General features: G+C 35.3%; 1 protein-coding gene across 1 annotated transcript; it reads right to left on the reverse strand.

The window, feature by feature from the left end:
* Positions 1-1,292: 1,292 nt before the first annotated feature.
* On the reverse strand, positions 1,293-17,584 carry LOC144970266 (large ribosomal subunit protein mL51-like). Its single transcript, XM_078909719.1, has 5 exons — positions 17,479-17,584; positions 8,899-8,993; positions 6,326-6,488; positions 5,103-5,207; positions 1,293-2,092 (listed from the first exon to the last, which is right to left on the reverse strand). Exons 1-5 carry the CDS (start codon positions 17,567-17,569, stop codon positions 1,869-1,871), a joined length of 678 nt encoding a protein of 225 aa, XP_078765845.1. The 5' UTR covers positions 17,570-17,584; the 3' UTR covers positions 1,293-1,868.
* Positions 17,585-17,996: the final 412 nt, after the last annotated feature.

Consider the following 17,996-nt stretch of genomic DNA (forward strand, 5'->3'; position numbering starts at 1 on the left):
TTAATCAACTCGAGGTTTATCACAATACAAGCTTATGAATATACATGTAGTTTGAAATAAACTTTGCTTAAGATAAACTTTTATCTGAAGCAGACTCCACTGAATGGGCAATGCACTACCTTATAAAGCTGACAAACTAAGGATAATCTTAACTTTATGAACTGATTTTTTAAAAAATAAGACGGTGAAAATTTTGGGAGCAGGCCCTGGTGTAAGATTAGAATCTTAAAAGGTGTGGCTAATACAATGCCAGACAAAGCAGAAAAAATAAACCATAAAAAATCATTCTCCAACTAGATTCAAACCTCATACCTCCAAATTGCAATTCACTTATGCTATTATTACATCACATGATGCTAGCCAGGATTTTCCAAACAGGAGAACATCTGCAGAGGCTCCTACCCCCAATAGCCCCAAAACGGAATCATAGTACATAAAAAGCGGAATTTGAGACCAAAAAGGGGAATCAACTTACTAATATTTACTACGACATGATTTGCTGCAGATAATGTAATAGACAATCCAAAGTCCTCAAATGATACAATATAAAATGTTTACAAAACTGCAAATTGTTTAGACTAAAAAGGGGGTCAAATAATAATAGAGGACACAGGCCCTGGCAGTCTCAGAGCAAATCATGAAATGGTTGGATTTATTTAACCTTGTCGGGACCCCCCTCCCAACACACACCTAATCAAATAAATGCGCCTGCCGGCGCATGCACCCACACACACACACACACATACACACACACACAAATACACAGGGCTAAAATTAAATAGGGAAAGAAGCCTACTCAATAATACTACCGATTGGAGCCAACATATAATATTACTAAGGTCATTTACCTCACATTGTGGAGCCAACAATAATAATAATAAGAGATGAAGTGAATAATAATAATACTTCGGTCATTGACTCACCCCACCCCCTCCCTAAAATATAATATTATCTGACATCAACTGCACAGACTATGAAGGGAATAGTCAGACACACAAAATGTGTGTTGACAAAATGTGTGTTGATTGACCATAGAGGATGATGACGAAATAAACCATAGCTAACATTTTAAAATTATTTTTCTTGATTGAAAAGCGGAATTTTTGCCTTGAAAGCGGAATCGGTATCGGGAATGTAGACCAATTAAGTAGAATGATTCCGCGAAAAGCAGAAGGGTAGGAACCTCTGCATCTGTCACCTGACCAAGATGGTTTCCACCCTGTGACCAACTCCTGAACTTGAGACAATACATCGAAGATGGCTACAAAAACAAACAAATTACAGGCGCTGGGTTTGTGGTAAAAATTTTATTTTAAAAATAAAAATAACATAATATTAAAATTTGTACATGCGCTACTTTAGCTGCTTTATTTTTCATTAGATTCATTGACATTGACATCATTTCAATTATGCTTTCATTTTCTCAATATATCATTGTATAAAAAAAGAAGACTATTGCCTTCCTTCAATATAACCATTACTTCGATAACTGTGACATTGAGTAGTATACCCAAGACACCATCAGGTTGAATGCCATATTATGTGTCAGACAGTTACCTTTACAGTACAGGTAGATTCCATCTACAAAAGCATAAACATAGCAAACATCTTAACGCACAATACTGTTATGACCCAAAGCAGCAGTATGTTTGGACTATTACAGTGTAATACAATCTAGATTAAGAGCTTTTCTGTTCCTTATAATTTGTTAGTCAAATAAGCATAATCCTGGGATATGCAAAGGTCATTCCCATACATATAAACAGTCCAACTTTTTTTTTTAGATTACCAAATCGGGACAGCCCTGATATCATCAGGACAGTTGGCCGCACATAAACAATAACTTTTCATATCAACTAAAGCACAAATCAGTCTTTCTTCTTCAAATGCCTCTTTGTGTTGTAAACCTTGGTCAGGTATCGTATTCTCTTCTGGACTCTGTTGAACTCAACCGGGTAGAGAACTCGCATTCTTGCTCCTTGCCACTCCATTTTCCTCATCAGTCTTTCTCTCTCATTACCCTTAAATCCAATAAGCCATGGCGGACCAGTCAATAAATCAGATGGGTGGATGTTTCCATCACCAAGAATATCTGCATTTTTTAAAAAATGTGAAATTGTTTTTGAGAAAAAAAATTGAAGCAAAGGAAGAGTAGCTCTACTTGGGACCCAAAAAGTGTGCAATTGGAAAATTGAATCCTATAACAATTGACTTACCTAAATCTTAACATAATCATTCAATGTTTAAATTTTCAACAATTTTTGAGTCATTCATTCTTTTAAATTTTAAACATAAAAGCTCGGAAAAATTCATGAGAACCTTATTTTTTTTTTTTGGTTTTAAATCAAGCTATGAAAATTGAATTTCCTCTTTAGTAAAATCTTGGTAGTCTTTGATGTGAAACCAATGAATGAAGAAAATGATGTAGAGTTTGTATATATCGGAGATACAGTGGAATATGCATAAAGTCAACACTATTAAAGTCAACATCTGCCTAAAGTCAACACCTCTAGTTTGTCCCAAATATTCTGTTCTTTATCTAAGTGCATTCCATTGATATAGATAAGCAATGACTATGAAAATTTTTGTTTTCTATTTTTGTAGGAAATACTACTCTTAAATCCCTTCTCCACTGAGTAAAAATTTTTTTGAATTTTGAAAATCCATTAATATATAACAAAGTTATGCAGTTTCAAAGGTGTCATTTATTTGGATGACTCACAAAGAGAAAAAAATACGGAAAATATGGGACGTTTTTTCTGTTTTATTCTGGTTTGTGGCTGTATCTCGTTTAATACGTGGAATTAGATATTAAAACTTGGCAATTTTATGGCAAAATTATCAGAAAATATGATGAAGACATCAGAAGAGTTCTAACTTGTATAGTTTTAGAGCTGTATGGCTAGGGTCAACTATAATTTTGCTTTAAAATATACATAATATTGATCATTTGGAACTTTTCCGAAGTGTAATTTTGTGTCTACAACCCATACAAATGACACGAAAAATGCCTGCTAAATTATTATCAATCAGTCCCGTGCTACCATGGCTTATGTTATTTCTAGTATTTATTTGGAGAGAGAGAGAGAGAGAGAGAGAGAGAGAGAGAGAGAGAGAGAGAGAGAAGAGAGAGAGAGAGAGGAGAGAGAGAGAATGTGTTAATCTACTATCCCTATGACATAACAATGAAACAATATACCTTAATTTTTTTAAAGCGCGCGAGGATTTGTGTCGTCAGTCACCACGAACAAGGTTGCCAGATGGCCACTTGTGTGGCCAAATATATAATTTTGTTTCTTTTATTAAATTTTATTCATCTATTTTTGTCTCAGTGACATTTATCCTAGTCTATTCAATTTTCTGTTTGTTACAATTTAGTTCATTTTAAGTGGGCCAGTCTTAATAGTGAAAGCCATATGATTTTCTATTTAGCCACTTTTGAAGTCGAATTTGGTCAGGTTAAAGTCTGGCCATCTGGCAGCCTTGCCTCGCTCACGTCATTTTTGTGTCGCGTGATGGGGGAGCAAAATGTCTCCATATTTTCACTCATTGAAATGCAAATTGGGTTGATGTTTTGTGAGAATATGGGAAAAGTACTTATCATAATCCAAATGAAATTTGAAATATAAATAGAAGAAATGTGCATATATAACCTTATGAGCGACAAAATATCTCCTCTTTGTAGTTTTAGAAATATTGTACTCCAAAGAGTAAAAATCTATTTTTAACGGTCTTCTGGTAATCGTACGAGTTTTGTCGCTTGACATAATCTAAAATTACCTCTTTTCTAACTGTATGCCAACTTTCAGCCCTATTCATATATAAACAGCGTCGTAATTAATTTTTTAAAATAGCATGTACGGAATGGCTTCGTCCCATATTTTGTCGCAAATTTGGGCACTTCATGAGCGAAAAAGAGGCCCAAAGATTTGTGCGGGATAGTCATTGCTATAGAGATAAAGTCAACCAATCTTTCTGATCTGAATGGTGTTGGCTTTACCAGGATTCCTCTGTAAATAAGTCAAGGTTATGAAATATAAAAAAAAATATTCAGAATTTATAATTCTTTAAGATCTGGCAAATGAGGAAACTGTTCTTAAATTTACTGAAAAATAGTTTTTTTCAAACTTCTTTCAAAGCCAATTAGACTTCTTTCAGATACATCCGGACAACACTTCATAAATCATTTGTTTCTTGATAAATTTTGACAAATTAAAATTAAATCTCATCTGCAGTTCGCTTTAAACAAACATATTTTACTATCACCAGTGATGATAATTGCAATTTGTCAAAAAGGAGGAAAATGTATCGGTCCATCGGGCAAACTCAAGCCGAAATGCAAAAATGACATATACAATATGATAGTTACGTAACATATATAATATACTTCTTTTGTAAATATCTAATGAATTGTCCTTTCCAGAAAATAATTTTAAAAAGCTCACAACATTAATCATACTGCTATCTCCATCAAGAGATAAGTTTTTGGCCCAAAGGCTATGTTACTGCAACCTAGTGGTTATGCAGTTTATAAATTAGACTCATGAATATCTCACAACTTGCAAAATATAGGAAAAATAGTAAATTAAAAATAATTTGAACAAAGTGGACCATCACCCTTGCTTATTATAATATTTTATCTTTCTATGACAAGATAACTTCTAAAAACATAACATGAAGATAGTGTGGAGAGAGAGAGAAGAGGAGAGAGAGAGAGAGAGAGAGAGAGAGAGAGAGAGAGAGAGAGAGAGAGAGAGAGAGAGAGAGATTTGAATTGATTTTCTATTTTTTTTCCAATCCCTACCCCAACAACATCTACTCATCCAAGGACACCACTGGCCTTGTGACACTTTAGACATTTGGTGCCACCCTGTCTAGGCTGACATCATAAAAATGCGAGTATCACCAAAATTTATGCAATTGAGCACAGGTGTCAACATTTGACACAAGACATGATGATGATTTTTTCATCCATATACCGTGGAGCCACCTAAGTGCTTTTCATAGAAAAAGATTTGACACTGCAAAAACAGTGGAACATCTCAAAGAAAATACCAAAATCACGGAATTCTGCGGAAGATTATCATCACTGTACCACCCACCTATGTAGTCATTTTGACCAAAAAGGGCAGCTTTTGTCTCCCATCTGTTTACTGCTTTATAAGCTGGTAGAGATTTAAATGGTCTATCATTGCGAGGCAGACAACCTGTAAAAGGAAAGAAAAGATTCAGTTACATAAAATATCTTCTTCCTTTTGGAAAAACACAGCAAACTGATCAACGAAAGATGAAAATATTGTTCTTCTTTTCTCTTTACCTATATACGAAACCGAATTTGAAATATCATTTTTTTTCTCTTTGTCATTGTTAACCAACTCTTGACAGTTTGAAAGTGTTAATCAATCTCAATGGCTATGGCTAAACAAAAAATCTTTTTAGCACGATAGAGGCAATAAAGTAATAATAGAAATCTAAAGTGTATTCATGAATGTTGAAAATTTTTGTTATACATTAGTATCAGCCATTATGCTAAACAAAAATTTACATAACCAAAATAGTTAAACAATTACTTTGATTTAATTTTCATCCGGTTCTCTAAATTTTTGTTTTGTTTGTTTGTTTGCTGGATTTTGGTCTTTCCCATGTTCCAAAACAAGTAAAAATTTATGAGGATTAAAATCTAACCTTAGGTGTGTTAGTTATTGTTCGTTTGTTTAGAGGAGTTTTATGGCAACTGCAATCCTTTATGGCCATATCAGAAATTCAATTCAAATAATTATATAATGTCAGCAAATGTATACAATTCAATTTAAAGACATATAGAAAATAAATAAATTTCCCCAATAAAGATTTTATTAGCTTTTGACCTCAGAAAAGACAAACCCTAATAGTATTTCATTATCATAAAATGTGGTCCCAAGCTAATAGCAACGCTTAAATATGTTAGAAGAGACACGCCACCAGACCTGCCGACCCTTCACATTCCAAAAATAGAATCAGAACCTCAGAAAATATGAATCTGAGACAAAAAATTGGAGTTTGTCACCATGCAAAATGGACAGAGGCGTCATGGAAAAAAAAAAAGTAGTCCACCAGTTTTGTGATCTAGCAGTGTGACACTTGGCATGTAACCTATTGGTCTTGAGTGTGAGTCCTGCTGTGGACAGCATAAAGTTGAGTTCATGGAAAATGCTCTTTATTCACATTTTCTCACCATACTCGCATCAAAATAAGTATCTGGCTGGAAATAGTATTGTGTCTGCTTGAAAAAAAAGGGGAAATGTTAATGGAGATGTGGGAAATGGTAGCAATTCAACTATTATACCTTGTGTTTTGTATTTAATGTCATAGCCATATCTGCGTGGACCTGGATTTTTGTACGGGCTGGGTGCCTCAAACTCCTCTGCTTGTCTGGAGATAATCTCTGTTTCAGTTGAGTTATTTTTGTTAGCAGACGAACTTAGAGTGAAAACACGAACACCACTGATCTGTAATTCAACCGAAGAAAGAAAGAAAAGAGACTTTATTAATCAAAATTACAATAATAAGAATTGACTGTGATACAGAATATTCAAATTAAATACTGTATTATTCTAAACCAACACAAATAAAACCCTATCAATATGCACATCACAAAATATCCCAGAAAAGATGGTGACAGCAAATTGTCAAAAGTTGTAAATCCATCGGTTCCATTTAATTTTATAAAACATGTAAGATATTCCAATTTCAATAGAGCTCAAATATAGCAAAGTAGCCAAGGCGTTAAATCATTAATGTCAACCTCTTAAACACACATATACTTTTTCTGACATACAAGCCACCTCTCTGCTTTTGCGCACTTCTCACCCCTGTCAACTTCCCAAAGAAAAGAGACAAACAAAATGAAAACAATACACACACACATATTATGCATTTTCCGGCCCACCTTTAAATTCCTTACAAAGAAGACTATTGCTTCTGTTCAACTTGCTTGAAAAATGGGACAATCACAATCCAATAGGTATCAAAATTGTGAGATCATTTACAATCGCATTTATGCAAAGAAAATCATTTTCTTAAATGGCCATATTATGTACTTTGTCTGCTACTAGACAGTGCTTTATGGTTTAATATTCACACGATTAAGCAGCACCAATGAAACAGTTAATGAATGCATCTACTGAAATGTTTGTGAATGTGTGTTTCCTGTATCGTGAACAAACCATGGGAACTACAACAGTTATGTAGTCCTTCAGAGCTATGAGGCCCATGAAGCCAGAGGTTATCACGGTTTCTATTGCGTAAAACAGACAATAACAATTGCTTGCTATCCTTTGGAATACTAACTAGTCTATTGCAAAGTACTTTCCTCCAGATCTAACAGACCCGGCTACCTAATCACTGCTGGGTGGACAGAGGGGTCAGAAAAAAAACATTGACTACACCCGGGATAGATCACAATCCCTTTGCTTGTGAAGCAAATGCTCTACCAACTGAGCTATTGGGACCACCCACAACAGTTAAATGCCTCATCAAAATCTACATATCATTACATATCTACATCATCTACATATTATTATTTTATTTATTTGAAAACTTAACCTTGCATTCATCTCTCTGATTAGCTAATGTTGGAAATAACTGAGCCCTGATGAATGCTTGCGTGGGTGAAAAACCTCAAATGCTTGTTTTTATCAAGCTCTGGAACTTTTTTTTTTTTTTTTACATGAATATCAGGTGGCCAAATGCAAAGTCAAAGGCCTTACGGATAGGTATGTGTCAAAGGGAGCAAAGTAAAAGATCAGGAACATGAAGATATAGACACTTTCTGCTATCTCGGGAGTATAATTGACAAGGAATGGATTGATAGAATTAAGAACGAAGAAGTATGGAAAAGGACACAGCAGAAACCAGTGGGGGAGGAAATAGGAAGAAGATGATGGAGGTGGATTGGACACGCCCTTATAAAGAATGACTCCACTATAATAAAGAAAATATTGGACTGGCATGGGGAACATGGAGAAGAATTAAGAATCTGATATACAGAGAAGTGATTAGACATGGAACGAGATAAAAAAAAGTTAGCTCAGAATAGAGAAGAATGGAAACTGTTTGTCTGTGGCCAATGATGATGATGATCAAAAAATACAACGCTATATATATATTTATTTCTATTGTAAAAAGTTATAAAGATATCTTTTTCAAATTTTTATTACTATTAGAACTATTCTTTATTAACAGAATTGCAAAATATCAAAATAATTAGATTAACAGTCTTTCTACTTGTCACCTGTTACAAATTTTGATTTGTTCAGTGTCATATATTCCTTATATTTATATATCAGGTGGTCACACACAAAAACAGGCCTGTTGGCTTGTATCTCTGAGACTTTCATTGGATTTCTTTCAAAGTCAAAATACAAATAAAACAAATACGACGTATTGACCATCAAAATTTAAGAATATGAATTGAGGAACAAAAGAGATACAGTGATTTTTCAAAACCATGTTCAGAAATACAATATCAGAAAAAAAATGACACAAGATTGCAGAGAGTAAAATGGCCCCAGTATCATTCAGTATGGTTATTGTATTCTACTTCAATAAATAAGTGTTTGCATTTAAACTACGTATCTACCTCATAATGCATTGGAATGTCTCCATTTCCCTATCCATACCTCCACCCCATTCCCTCTTCACCTTTATAGAACCCCTTTAAACCTTGTAGAAGTCTAGTGATTTATGCTAAACTGTAAATGTATGAATGCCTGGAACATTTTTTTCTTTCCTTCATATGTGTTTGTAATTTTTTCCTCTAATCTTCATCATGTGGCATTATAGGGTAAAATAATCAACTTAATTTAAAATCGACTTAAGCAGTGTTGAATTGCGTGGTATCTACTGTAATATACAAACCATTGAACTAGTATTAAAAATTCCATCAACTGAGGATGACAATGATCTCCAAATATTGTAAAGTAAAAGTCGACTGCCCATCTTGATCGCATCAGCTGATATAGATAATCGAAACAAAAGAAAAAGTACATCTTAATGATAGAATAAAATAACTTATAAGTAACTTTGACAGCACACACATAAATCCTCTCTCTCTCTCTCACACTCTCAGAAAAATTCCTATAACGCAGGAACCATTTGTCATAGAAATAAAAAGTAAGGTATCAAATTAAATATTTCAAGTTCCATCCATCTGGTTGGGTCACAGTAAGGAGAGAAATTCTGTAATCTCCTTGGTCTAGCATCTCAGTCAATAATTGTTTTCACGGAAGATATTTTGTCAGGCGTTTATCTATTCAATTTGTCAATATCTCTAGTCTCAAGAACTAACCTTGATAGATTAGTGAAAGTTTAAAATTTCCGAACAACATGGCCAATGTTTTGGTTCTCTGCCGCCAGTTTGTCGTTGAAGTATTGAAAGGTAGTGCAAAGATGTCCTAGGATTTTTTCTACTAGGGTTAGCTCGTCAAGGTCTGAGTCTGAGGATTTTTTTTTCTATTCAGTCCAATCCAGATAATCTTGAGATCAGTGAAAATGTTGCAATTAACTGAAGTTGAGTTTCCAGTCAACTGTTGCAACATTTGACACATATATGGTGAATTCAAACCAGTTGTAAGCATTGTCCTTAGTCTAACACAGACTGAGCTATATGATTGAATTAAAAAGCATATGGCAACCTGTATGGATTTTGTCAAGCAAAAGCAGGTTTTATGCAAGTCGACATCTTATTCAGATTTGGTTCAATTTCACTCTTTTCTTCTCAATATTTGTAAGAGTCAAAGAGATTTGAAGTAATGAGAGACAATACGCTTTCCCAAACTCATTGGTCACAATGCACAGTTGTCAATCCCAAAAAAAAAAGGATATCGCTCAGACTTTCTTTACAAATGTCATTGTCTACCTGTTTTAAAGACTATGACCAGCACCCTCGCCTCCTATTTAACGGCCACAGATGACATCACAAACCCATACTGTAAAGCCCCGCCCTCTTTTGTCTCTAATAAAGTTGTGACACACTGCTGTAGCATTAAATCCCGCTCATTCTCGATTTTTCAACATGTCACGATTTCTTCCATGATGAAATTTAATCATGAAATTTTGTTAGATTGATTTCTTGAATTTACCACTTTTTGAAGAAAAAATTTTGTTGCGATTAACCGAAGTTTGTTGCAATTAACCAGTGACTTTTATATTGAATTAATTCCGTTTCTCGGGAAATGTTGCAATTAACCGAAAGTTGTGATTAACCAAGTTGCGATTATCCGGAGTGGACTGTACTAGATATTAGGGTTAGTTATAGATAAAGAGCAACCCAGATGAAGAATGCGCACCTCCTTATTGGTGGAGACTTCAACTTCCCAGGATGGAACTGGAACTCTATGAAATTAAAAGAAAAATGCCCATTTCCAAACCTACATCTTAACTTCGTGGATATTGTTTACGACCATGGACTACAACAGATAATCGATGAACCCACGAGGGGAGAAAATACACTAGACTTAGTCCTTACCAACTCAGCACAACTAATACCAAGGGTGGAAATCATTCCAGGCCTCTCAGACCATGATATTCCATACTGCGAGTTTAGCCTCAATACAACAAAAAAGGCTCAACCTATTAGAGAAATTCCCCTCTACGCCAAGGCAAACTGGGAAAACTTAAGAAATTCTTCAAAAAATATCAGCTGCAACATTCTCACCAATGAATATAAGTCCACAACTGAAGACCTATGGTGCGACTTCAAAAACGCAATACTGGAAGCCGTCAAGGAGTTCATACCTCACAAGACCACCAAAAGCAAGACCAGCATGCCATGGATAACATCAAATTTAAAAAGAATGATCGCAAAGAAGAATTGCCTGTACAGAAAAATGAAAAAGTCTGGTGATGAAAAACTAACAACAGAAATTCGCATCCTGAAGCAGACAATACAGCGCGAAATGAGACGTAGTTACTGGTCTCACCTCAACGGCATCTATAGCGATGAAAATGAAAATTAATCACAAAATAATAAAAGATTTTGGTCATATATAAAAAACCAAAAATCTAATAATGTTGGCATTGCACCACTAAAAAAAGAAGGACATCTCATTTCAGACCCCAAAGAGCAGGCAGAGATCCTTAACAAACAGTTCCAATCTGTCTTTAGTGAGGGAAAAGAATTTTCAAATGCAGAGTTCCTTAACAAGACATCAATGAAGACCACCAACACTCCTATAATGAATGACATTACCATCACAGAAGAAGGAGTATTGAAACTACTACTTTAACTTAACCCCCACAAAGCCAGTGGTCCTGACAATCTATCCCCCCGCATCTTAAAAGAATTGGCTCCAGAACTTGCCCCAGGCATCACAGCCATCTTCAAGTCCTCCTTGGCTTCAGGTGTAATACCATCAAATTGGAGAAATGCAAATGTAACACCCGTTTTTAAAAAAGGAGAACACTACGACCCGGCAAATTATAGGCCCATCTCCTTGACATGCATCATCTGCAAACTAATGGAACACATCATCGTCAGCAACATCATGAACCACTTTGAACAACACAATGTACTAACCGAATACCAACACGGTTTCAGACGTTTGCGATCTTGCGAAACCCAACTGCTGGAATTTACGGAAGAACTGACAACCAATCTGGAGAAGGGACTCCATACAGACGTCCTTATCATGGACTTTGCCAAAGCCTTTGACCGTATGAATCACAGTCTACTTTATGCACAAGATCTGTCGTTACGGCATACAGGGCACAACCCAAACATGGATTAAGAACTTCCTACATGACCGCCAGCAAGCTGTTATTGTTAATGGATGTCGCTCAATTGAAGTACCTGTTAGATCGGGTGTCCCTCAGGGATCTGTCTTAGGACCCTGTCTATTCTTGGCATACATTAATGACCTGCCACTTAATCTAACCACAACAGCCAGACTCTTTGCAGACGATACTGCAGTCTACAGCACTGACAGTGACAAACTGCAAGCGGATCTGCGTCAACTAGAAATATGGGAAGAAAGCTGGGATATGAAGTTCCACCCAGCGAAGTGCGAATCAATGTCCATAACAAGATCAAAAACACCCACGATAACTGAATACCACTTACACTTACATGGACATACATTGGAGACAGTGAATGTTGCAAAATATCTTGGTGTTAGCATGAAAAAAGACCTAACATGGGATGAGCATATTAACAAGATCACAAGTAAGGCAAACAAAACACTGGGATTTTTAAGGCGTAACCTAAAAATTAGTTCCTCGAAAATCAAGGAAAAACATTTGTAAGACCTGTTCTGGAATATGCTTCCACTGTTTGGGATCCCCACACCCAAAAATATGTCTCAAAAATATAATCAGTGCAAAGAAGAGCTGCACGCTACGTCCTGAACAGACATCACAACACCTCAAGTGTATCAGACATGCTGGAAAAACTACAGTGGCCAGAAAATCAGCAAGATTAACAATGCTATTTAAGATCAAGCACCACCTCGCTGAATGCCCAGTCATCAAGAAAAAACTAATACCAGCACCTTTGAGACAGAGAAGAGGTAACAACAACCAATACAGCCTCATAACACACAGAACACACTACCGTGGTTTTTCCTTCTTGCCGCGTACGGTCAGAGACTGGAACCAGCTTGACGCGAAAGTGACCGAAGCCACAACAATTGATGCTTTTGTGGCAAGTTGCTATGCAATTACTTAGACCTTACACAAACCATCACTGACCAACGTTGACGACCCCTGAATGTCCCTGGAAATTGATTTTAGACTAACAATTATAAACAAGGAATACAGAGAGATTAGAAAGCAGTTTCTTATTTGCCATAATTCAACCAATTGATTGTAGGCAATCAAAGGAAGAGGAAAAAGAAGAAGAGATAGTCTAAGTAAAGGTCTAGTCCAAGTGTGTTTGTTTTTCCTATTTGGGTTAGTTAAAGGTTAGTACTAGATGTAAAGCCTTTAAATAAAGGAATACTTGGGTTGTTTCCCTTAGCACGAGGAGCGCTTATGGAAGGCCTCCAAAAGCCCAAAGTCAAAGTCCAAAGAAAGGTTAGTAAGAGATGTTTTGATTGAGTTTGAAAATTTTCTCACACTCACACGGTGAAATAGAGAAATAGAAAGGTAGCGTCAATTGCCAAGGACCTTGACAATTGTCAAATCGTCAATTGCCAAGGACCGTGTCAGTTCATCAACTACGCATGTGTACTTTTAACTGCCACGGAGTACCTTTAGTGTCACGAAGTGATGCATTGCCACAGAGTGATGTTATGTATTAATATCAATATTAATTAATACTCTCTTTTACTCTTCTTTCTCTCTCTGTGTCATTTTCTCTTTTTTTTTTCTCTATCACACACACTCTCTCTCTCTGTCATTTTCTCTTTTCCCTCTCTGCCATTTTTTCCTCTGTGTATGTATTTCTCTGTCATTCCCCCCCTCTCTCTCTCTCTCTCTCTCTCTCTCTCTCTCTTATATTTCCTCTTTTTGTTACGGACCTTGCCAGTTGGTAGATCATCAACTATTTACTATTAATGCCACGGATTGATCTTGTTGCACAAATATTTTACGTTAATTATTCCGTATTAAGACAATGTGCAGTATATTTCCTTTAAAATAAAGGAAATCTTACTTTTCTTTCTTAATCTAGGACATCTTGGCAGGGATTTGCCACTTTGTCCTTCTGTTTTTTTCCCCCCGCTGAATCCGAAATCAACAGTAATTTTTGTTTGATATTATTTTAACTCATCTTGGAATTCGTGAAAAGACATAAAAATTAAAAACAAATGCCAACAAGTGTTGACTTGATCCTTTCCACAACGATTGACAAGGAATGAGTGAATGGCGAATGGAAGAAAAGAAAGTGACGGGGTTCGAGATTCGTATGCGCGCAAATCGAGGCTCGACTGAAATCACCACATGCAGCTGATTGAGGCCCGACTGAAATCACCACATGCGGCTGAAGAGTTCCAATTTGACTCCTTGGCAATTGATGAACCGTCAACTACCAAGGACTCACTCCTTGGCAATTGACACTAGCAAATAGAAAAGCAAAGAATGGTGACATCATGATTATGATTATAATTTCAATTATGTAGGCATAGGATTAGTAGGATCATGATCGTGTTGCATGGTACGTCCGTCTGAGAGTCTGTTCTGCTAAGTGAGGAGTTTGAGTTTGTTGAAGTTTGGAGTCGTGAGAGTCTGAGAGTGAGGAGAGTGAGAGTGCAAGTGCAACGAATTATTATTAACTCTCATTTAATTTTAAAACCAACACAAAATATTCTCCACCGCGACAATGATCAATAGGTCCATGTCCGTGATCTACGTTCGATTAACAAAAATAGGTTCAGTATACTTTAAAATGTTTAACTAAATCAACCTTTACTAGCTAGATATACTTACCGAACAGAAAAAAAGCAACACAACAACCTTCAACCTCACAGTTCAGGTAAAATCGAAAGTAAAAATAGGAGAGGAAAATCTTCAAAATTAAAGTTAGCTAATTTAGGATAATTTGAAAAATAAGATCATTGTCGAATGTAACTACGGAACAAGTGCACAATAACGTCTTAGAGATCAAATATTATTATTATATAATATGAGATGAGAAAGCAGTAGAGCAAGGAATGCAGTAGAGAGAACAAAAATCGACGACGACGAAGAAGAAGAGAGTAATAGAAGGAGATTGAGGGGAAAAAGAGGAGGATGAGGATGGCGGAGGAAAGTAAGAGCAGAGGGAGGATACTATGAGTTATTTAACGGGAATAAAATGAGCCAGCTCATGTTGTACAATTTATCATTCTTGAATTAAAATTATTTTTTTTTTAAATTAGCAGGTGGTGATTTGTGTCTGTTGCTCAGTGTGGACATATAGCCCTCTTGACCTCTAATTTGTGTAATGAATGAACAACATGGGCGAGATTACACAACCCTTGGGAGCATCAACATATTACAATGGTTAACTTATAAGATTTTTTTTTTTTTTTAAATTTCTGCACTTTCTTACTTTTTCCATCGGCCAAAAATTCAAGTTTACATATGGAAATGAAGAATTTGGTTACTTGGAGATGGAACAATTATTCATCGAGTAGGAACGATTAAGTGAAGTTGCATGGTGTTAAAGGCTAACGAAAAGTAAACCATATTGATCCTACCACAAATTTGTAGAGAAGTGTGAAATTATAGGTGATGATAATAGTGTGAATTGAACGGCATGTAGGAAACACACGTTTTAAACTTATGTAATAGTGTACAGGCTGCAATGCTACAATAGAGGTGGTCTGCAGTCAAGGCTATCAGAAATTACAGCGTGTAGCTCATGAGAGGAAGAAGAAGAAGAAGATGATGATAATAATAATGATAATAATGATGATGATGATGATGATGATGATGATGATGACGATGATGATGATGATGATGATGATGATGATGATGATGATGATGATGATGATGAAGATGATGATGATGAAAGAAGAAGGTTCATAATATTATTCAAATATCGTTTTATTTTCTACAGGCACATTAAAGATACCATAGGTCCACTCATTCCCAGCTGACTTTAATGTCATGCGCAATTTTTAGACTAATCGAGGGTAATATGATAACAATAGCCCTTCTAATGGCCACGGAGCGTGGCGGGCGTGATTCGAAACCAGGAACTCAATCGGTTACAAGACAAAACCCACTGTGCGATGCTGCTCCTATCGGTCAATTCAATTCAATTCAAATATTTATTTATTGTCGGCATTTAAAACATGCTTCGTAGATAATGTAGTCAGGCTAATAGAAGCCTTTGACCGACATAGGTTTCAACACATAGTGCATAAAAATATATAGTAATACATTTTCCCTTTAAAACACTCACAGGAAAAAGACCACCTCTTTCCTCATAAATAACCCACCCCCCTCCCCACATAAAAAGGACCCCCCCCCCCTCCCAAAAAAAAAAAAATCCCCAAAAAAACCCACAATACCACAAAAACGTTAGTCTTTATTGTTAAAGCATCAGTGTCAAACTGTAATGCATAGTACCATGGAACAACTGCAAAAGACGTCTATTTTCTACGTCTTGGCACAAGACCGAAGAGCTGGAGCTCAGCTGGCCACCTCCAACCGCGTCACTTTGGTACAAAACGGCAAGCAAGGCGACCAAAATCTAGTAGGTACCTATGGCAAGCTTTCCCTAAATCATCAAGAAGTTTGTAGAATGAGTCATAGCGAGTAAAAGATTATTATGTCAACTCCATCACATAATCGGCATCAGTTCACGAGTTATGGTAAAATTGAAGGAAGTCCATGATTTTGTCAACAATGATAATATATCAGAGGAAAATAATCTCTAAATTTGAAGAAAAAAAACAAACCTTTATTGTCCAAAGTAATGGAAATTAATTTTGGCTCACATAACATAACATAACATAACATATGGTATAGGGCAAAATAGGATAAGATCCCTTGAATGCCCTTAATATTAATAGTAATGCCATAAATCTATTGATTAAAGATTACAATAATGATACACGTGGTAAAGGTAGTATTTCAACTTAAATGTACTCATTGATGCCAATAATATAGAATGTAATAAAAATGATAGTTCCGTGGACATGATACATACACGTACACACCTCAGACACTCACGTATGCTACATAGCCATGCACACACAACCACACACGTGCACAAATGACTCTTAAATATAAATAACTCGTCATTCGACTAGAAACAAGCATCAATTCACAGCAGGCAGGGAATCATGAAAAGATAATGACAAAACAAATAATCATCAAGATGATGACATTGGCGATGGTAATCATGACTAATAAGGGGATAACGATGATGATGATGATGATGATGATGATGATGATGATGATGATGGTGATGAGGTTGATTATTATTATTGTTATTATTGTTATTATTATTATTATTATCATTATTATTATTATTATTATTATTATTATTATTATTATTATTATTATTATTATTATTATTATTATTATTATTATTATTATTACGATGATGATGATGATGATGATGATGAGGTTGATTTTATTATTATTATTATTATTATTATTATTATTATTATTATTATTATTATTATTATTATTATTATTATGATGATGATGATGATGATGATGATGATGATGATGATGATGATGATGATGATGATGATGATGATGATGATGATGATGATGATGATGATGATGATGATGATGCTTCCGCCGCCGCAGCCGCTGCTGTTCTGCTGCTGCTACTGATGATGATGATGATGATAATAATATTAATAATAATAATAATAATAATAATAATAATAATAATAATAATAATAATAATAATAATAATGATAATAATAATAATAATAATAATAATAATAATAATAATAATAATAATAATAATAATAATAATAATAATAATAATGATGATGATGATGATGATGATGATGATGATGATGATATTGATGATGATGATAATAATATTTTTACCAAAAATAGGTAGACTTGCATTAGGTGGCCTTATAAAATTGTCCTTAGCAACACCGTCCATGAAGCGGTCGTGTTCATCATCACAGGACATTTGACTTCAAACCGATGCGTACTGATTTGCAGGACTAATAATCCAAATTTATTGTTATGGTCTCATTGTTGTAATGGAAACACTCTCAAACCACCGCAAAATATTGTCCATTGCAACAATGTTGACAGGCCAATAAGTGCGTTCGGCTATCAGACCTGCAAATATGTGCATCGACGTGCAAATATGTCACGCCAAACTAAACCTTTCTTCTTCACATACAAAAATGGATGTAGGTGACAAAATATCAATCTATGATACAGGCCGACGTATACAACTATTATGCAGATCTGATATCCAATTATGGGCCTAGTTGTAATGGGCAATATTTTTCGTAATTTTTTGACATTTCCAGTACAAGAATTGGGTTATCATATGTGTAAATAGGTGCACGTGCGCTTATTTGTGTACACCTCAATACAGGCCCATC

This window comes from Berghia stephanieae, chromosome 4 (genome assembly GCF_034508935.2).
Source record: "Berghia stephanieae isolate SIO BIC M18660-M18661 chromosome 4, UCSD_Bste_1.3, whole genome shotgun sequence".
Taxonomy (NCBI): Eukaryota; Metazoa; Mollusca; class Gastropoda; order Nudibranchia; family Aeolidiidae; genus Berghia; species Berghia stephanieae.

Bases quoted from the DNA above. Each gene is read 5' to 3' on its own strand.
- LOC144970266 (XM_078909719.1), bottom strand. From the start codon at position 17,569: ATGTCCTGTGATGATGAACACGACCGCTTCATGGACGGTGTTGCTAAG. The intron at 8,994-17,478 runs GTAAAAATATTA...TATCTATATCAG, and splicing joins TGCAAGTCTACCTATTTTTG to CTGATGCGATCAAGATGGGC. The intron at 2,093-5,102 runs GTGGGTGGTACA...TAAAAAATGCAG, and splicing joins TGGTCAAAATGACTACATAG to ATATTCTTGGTGATGGAAAC.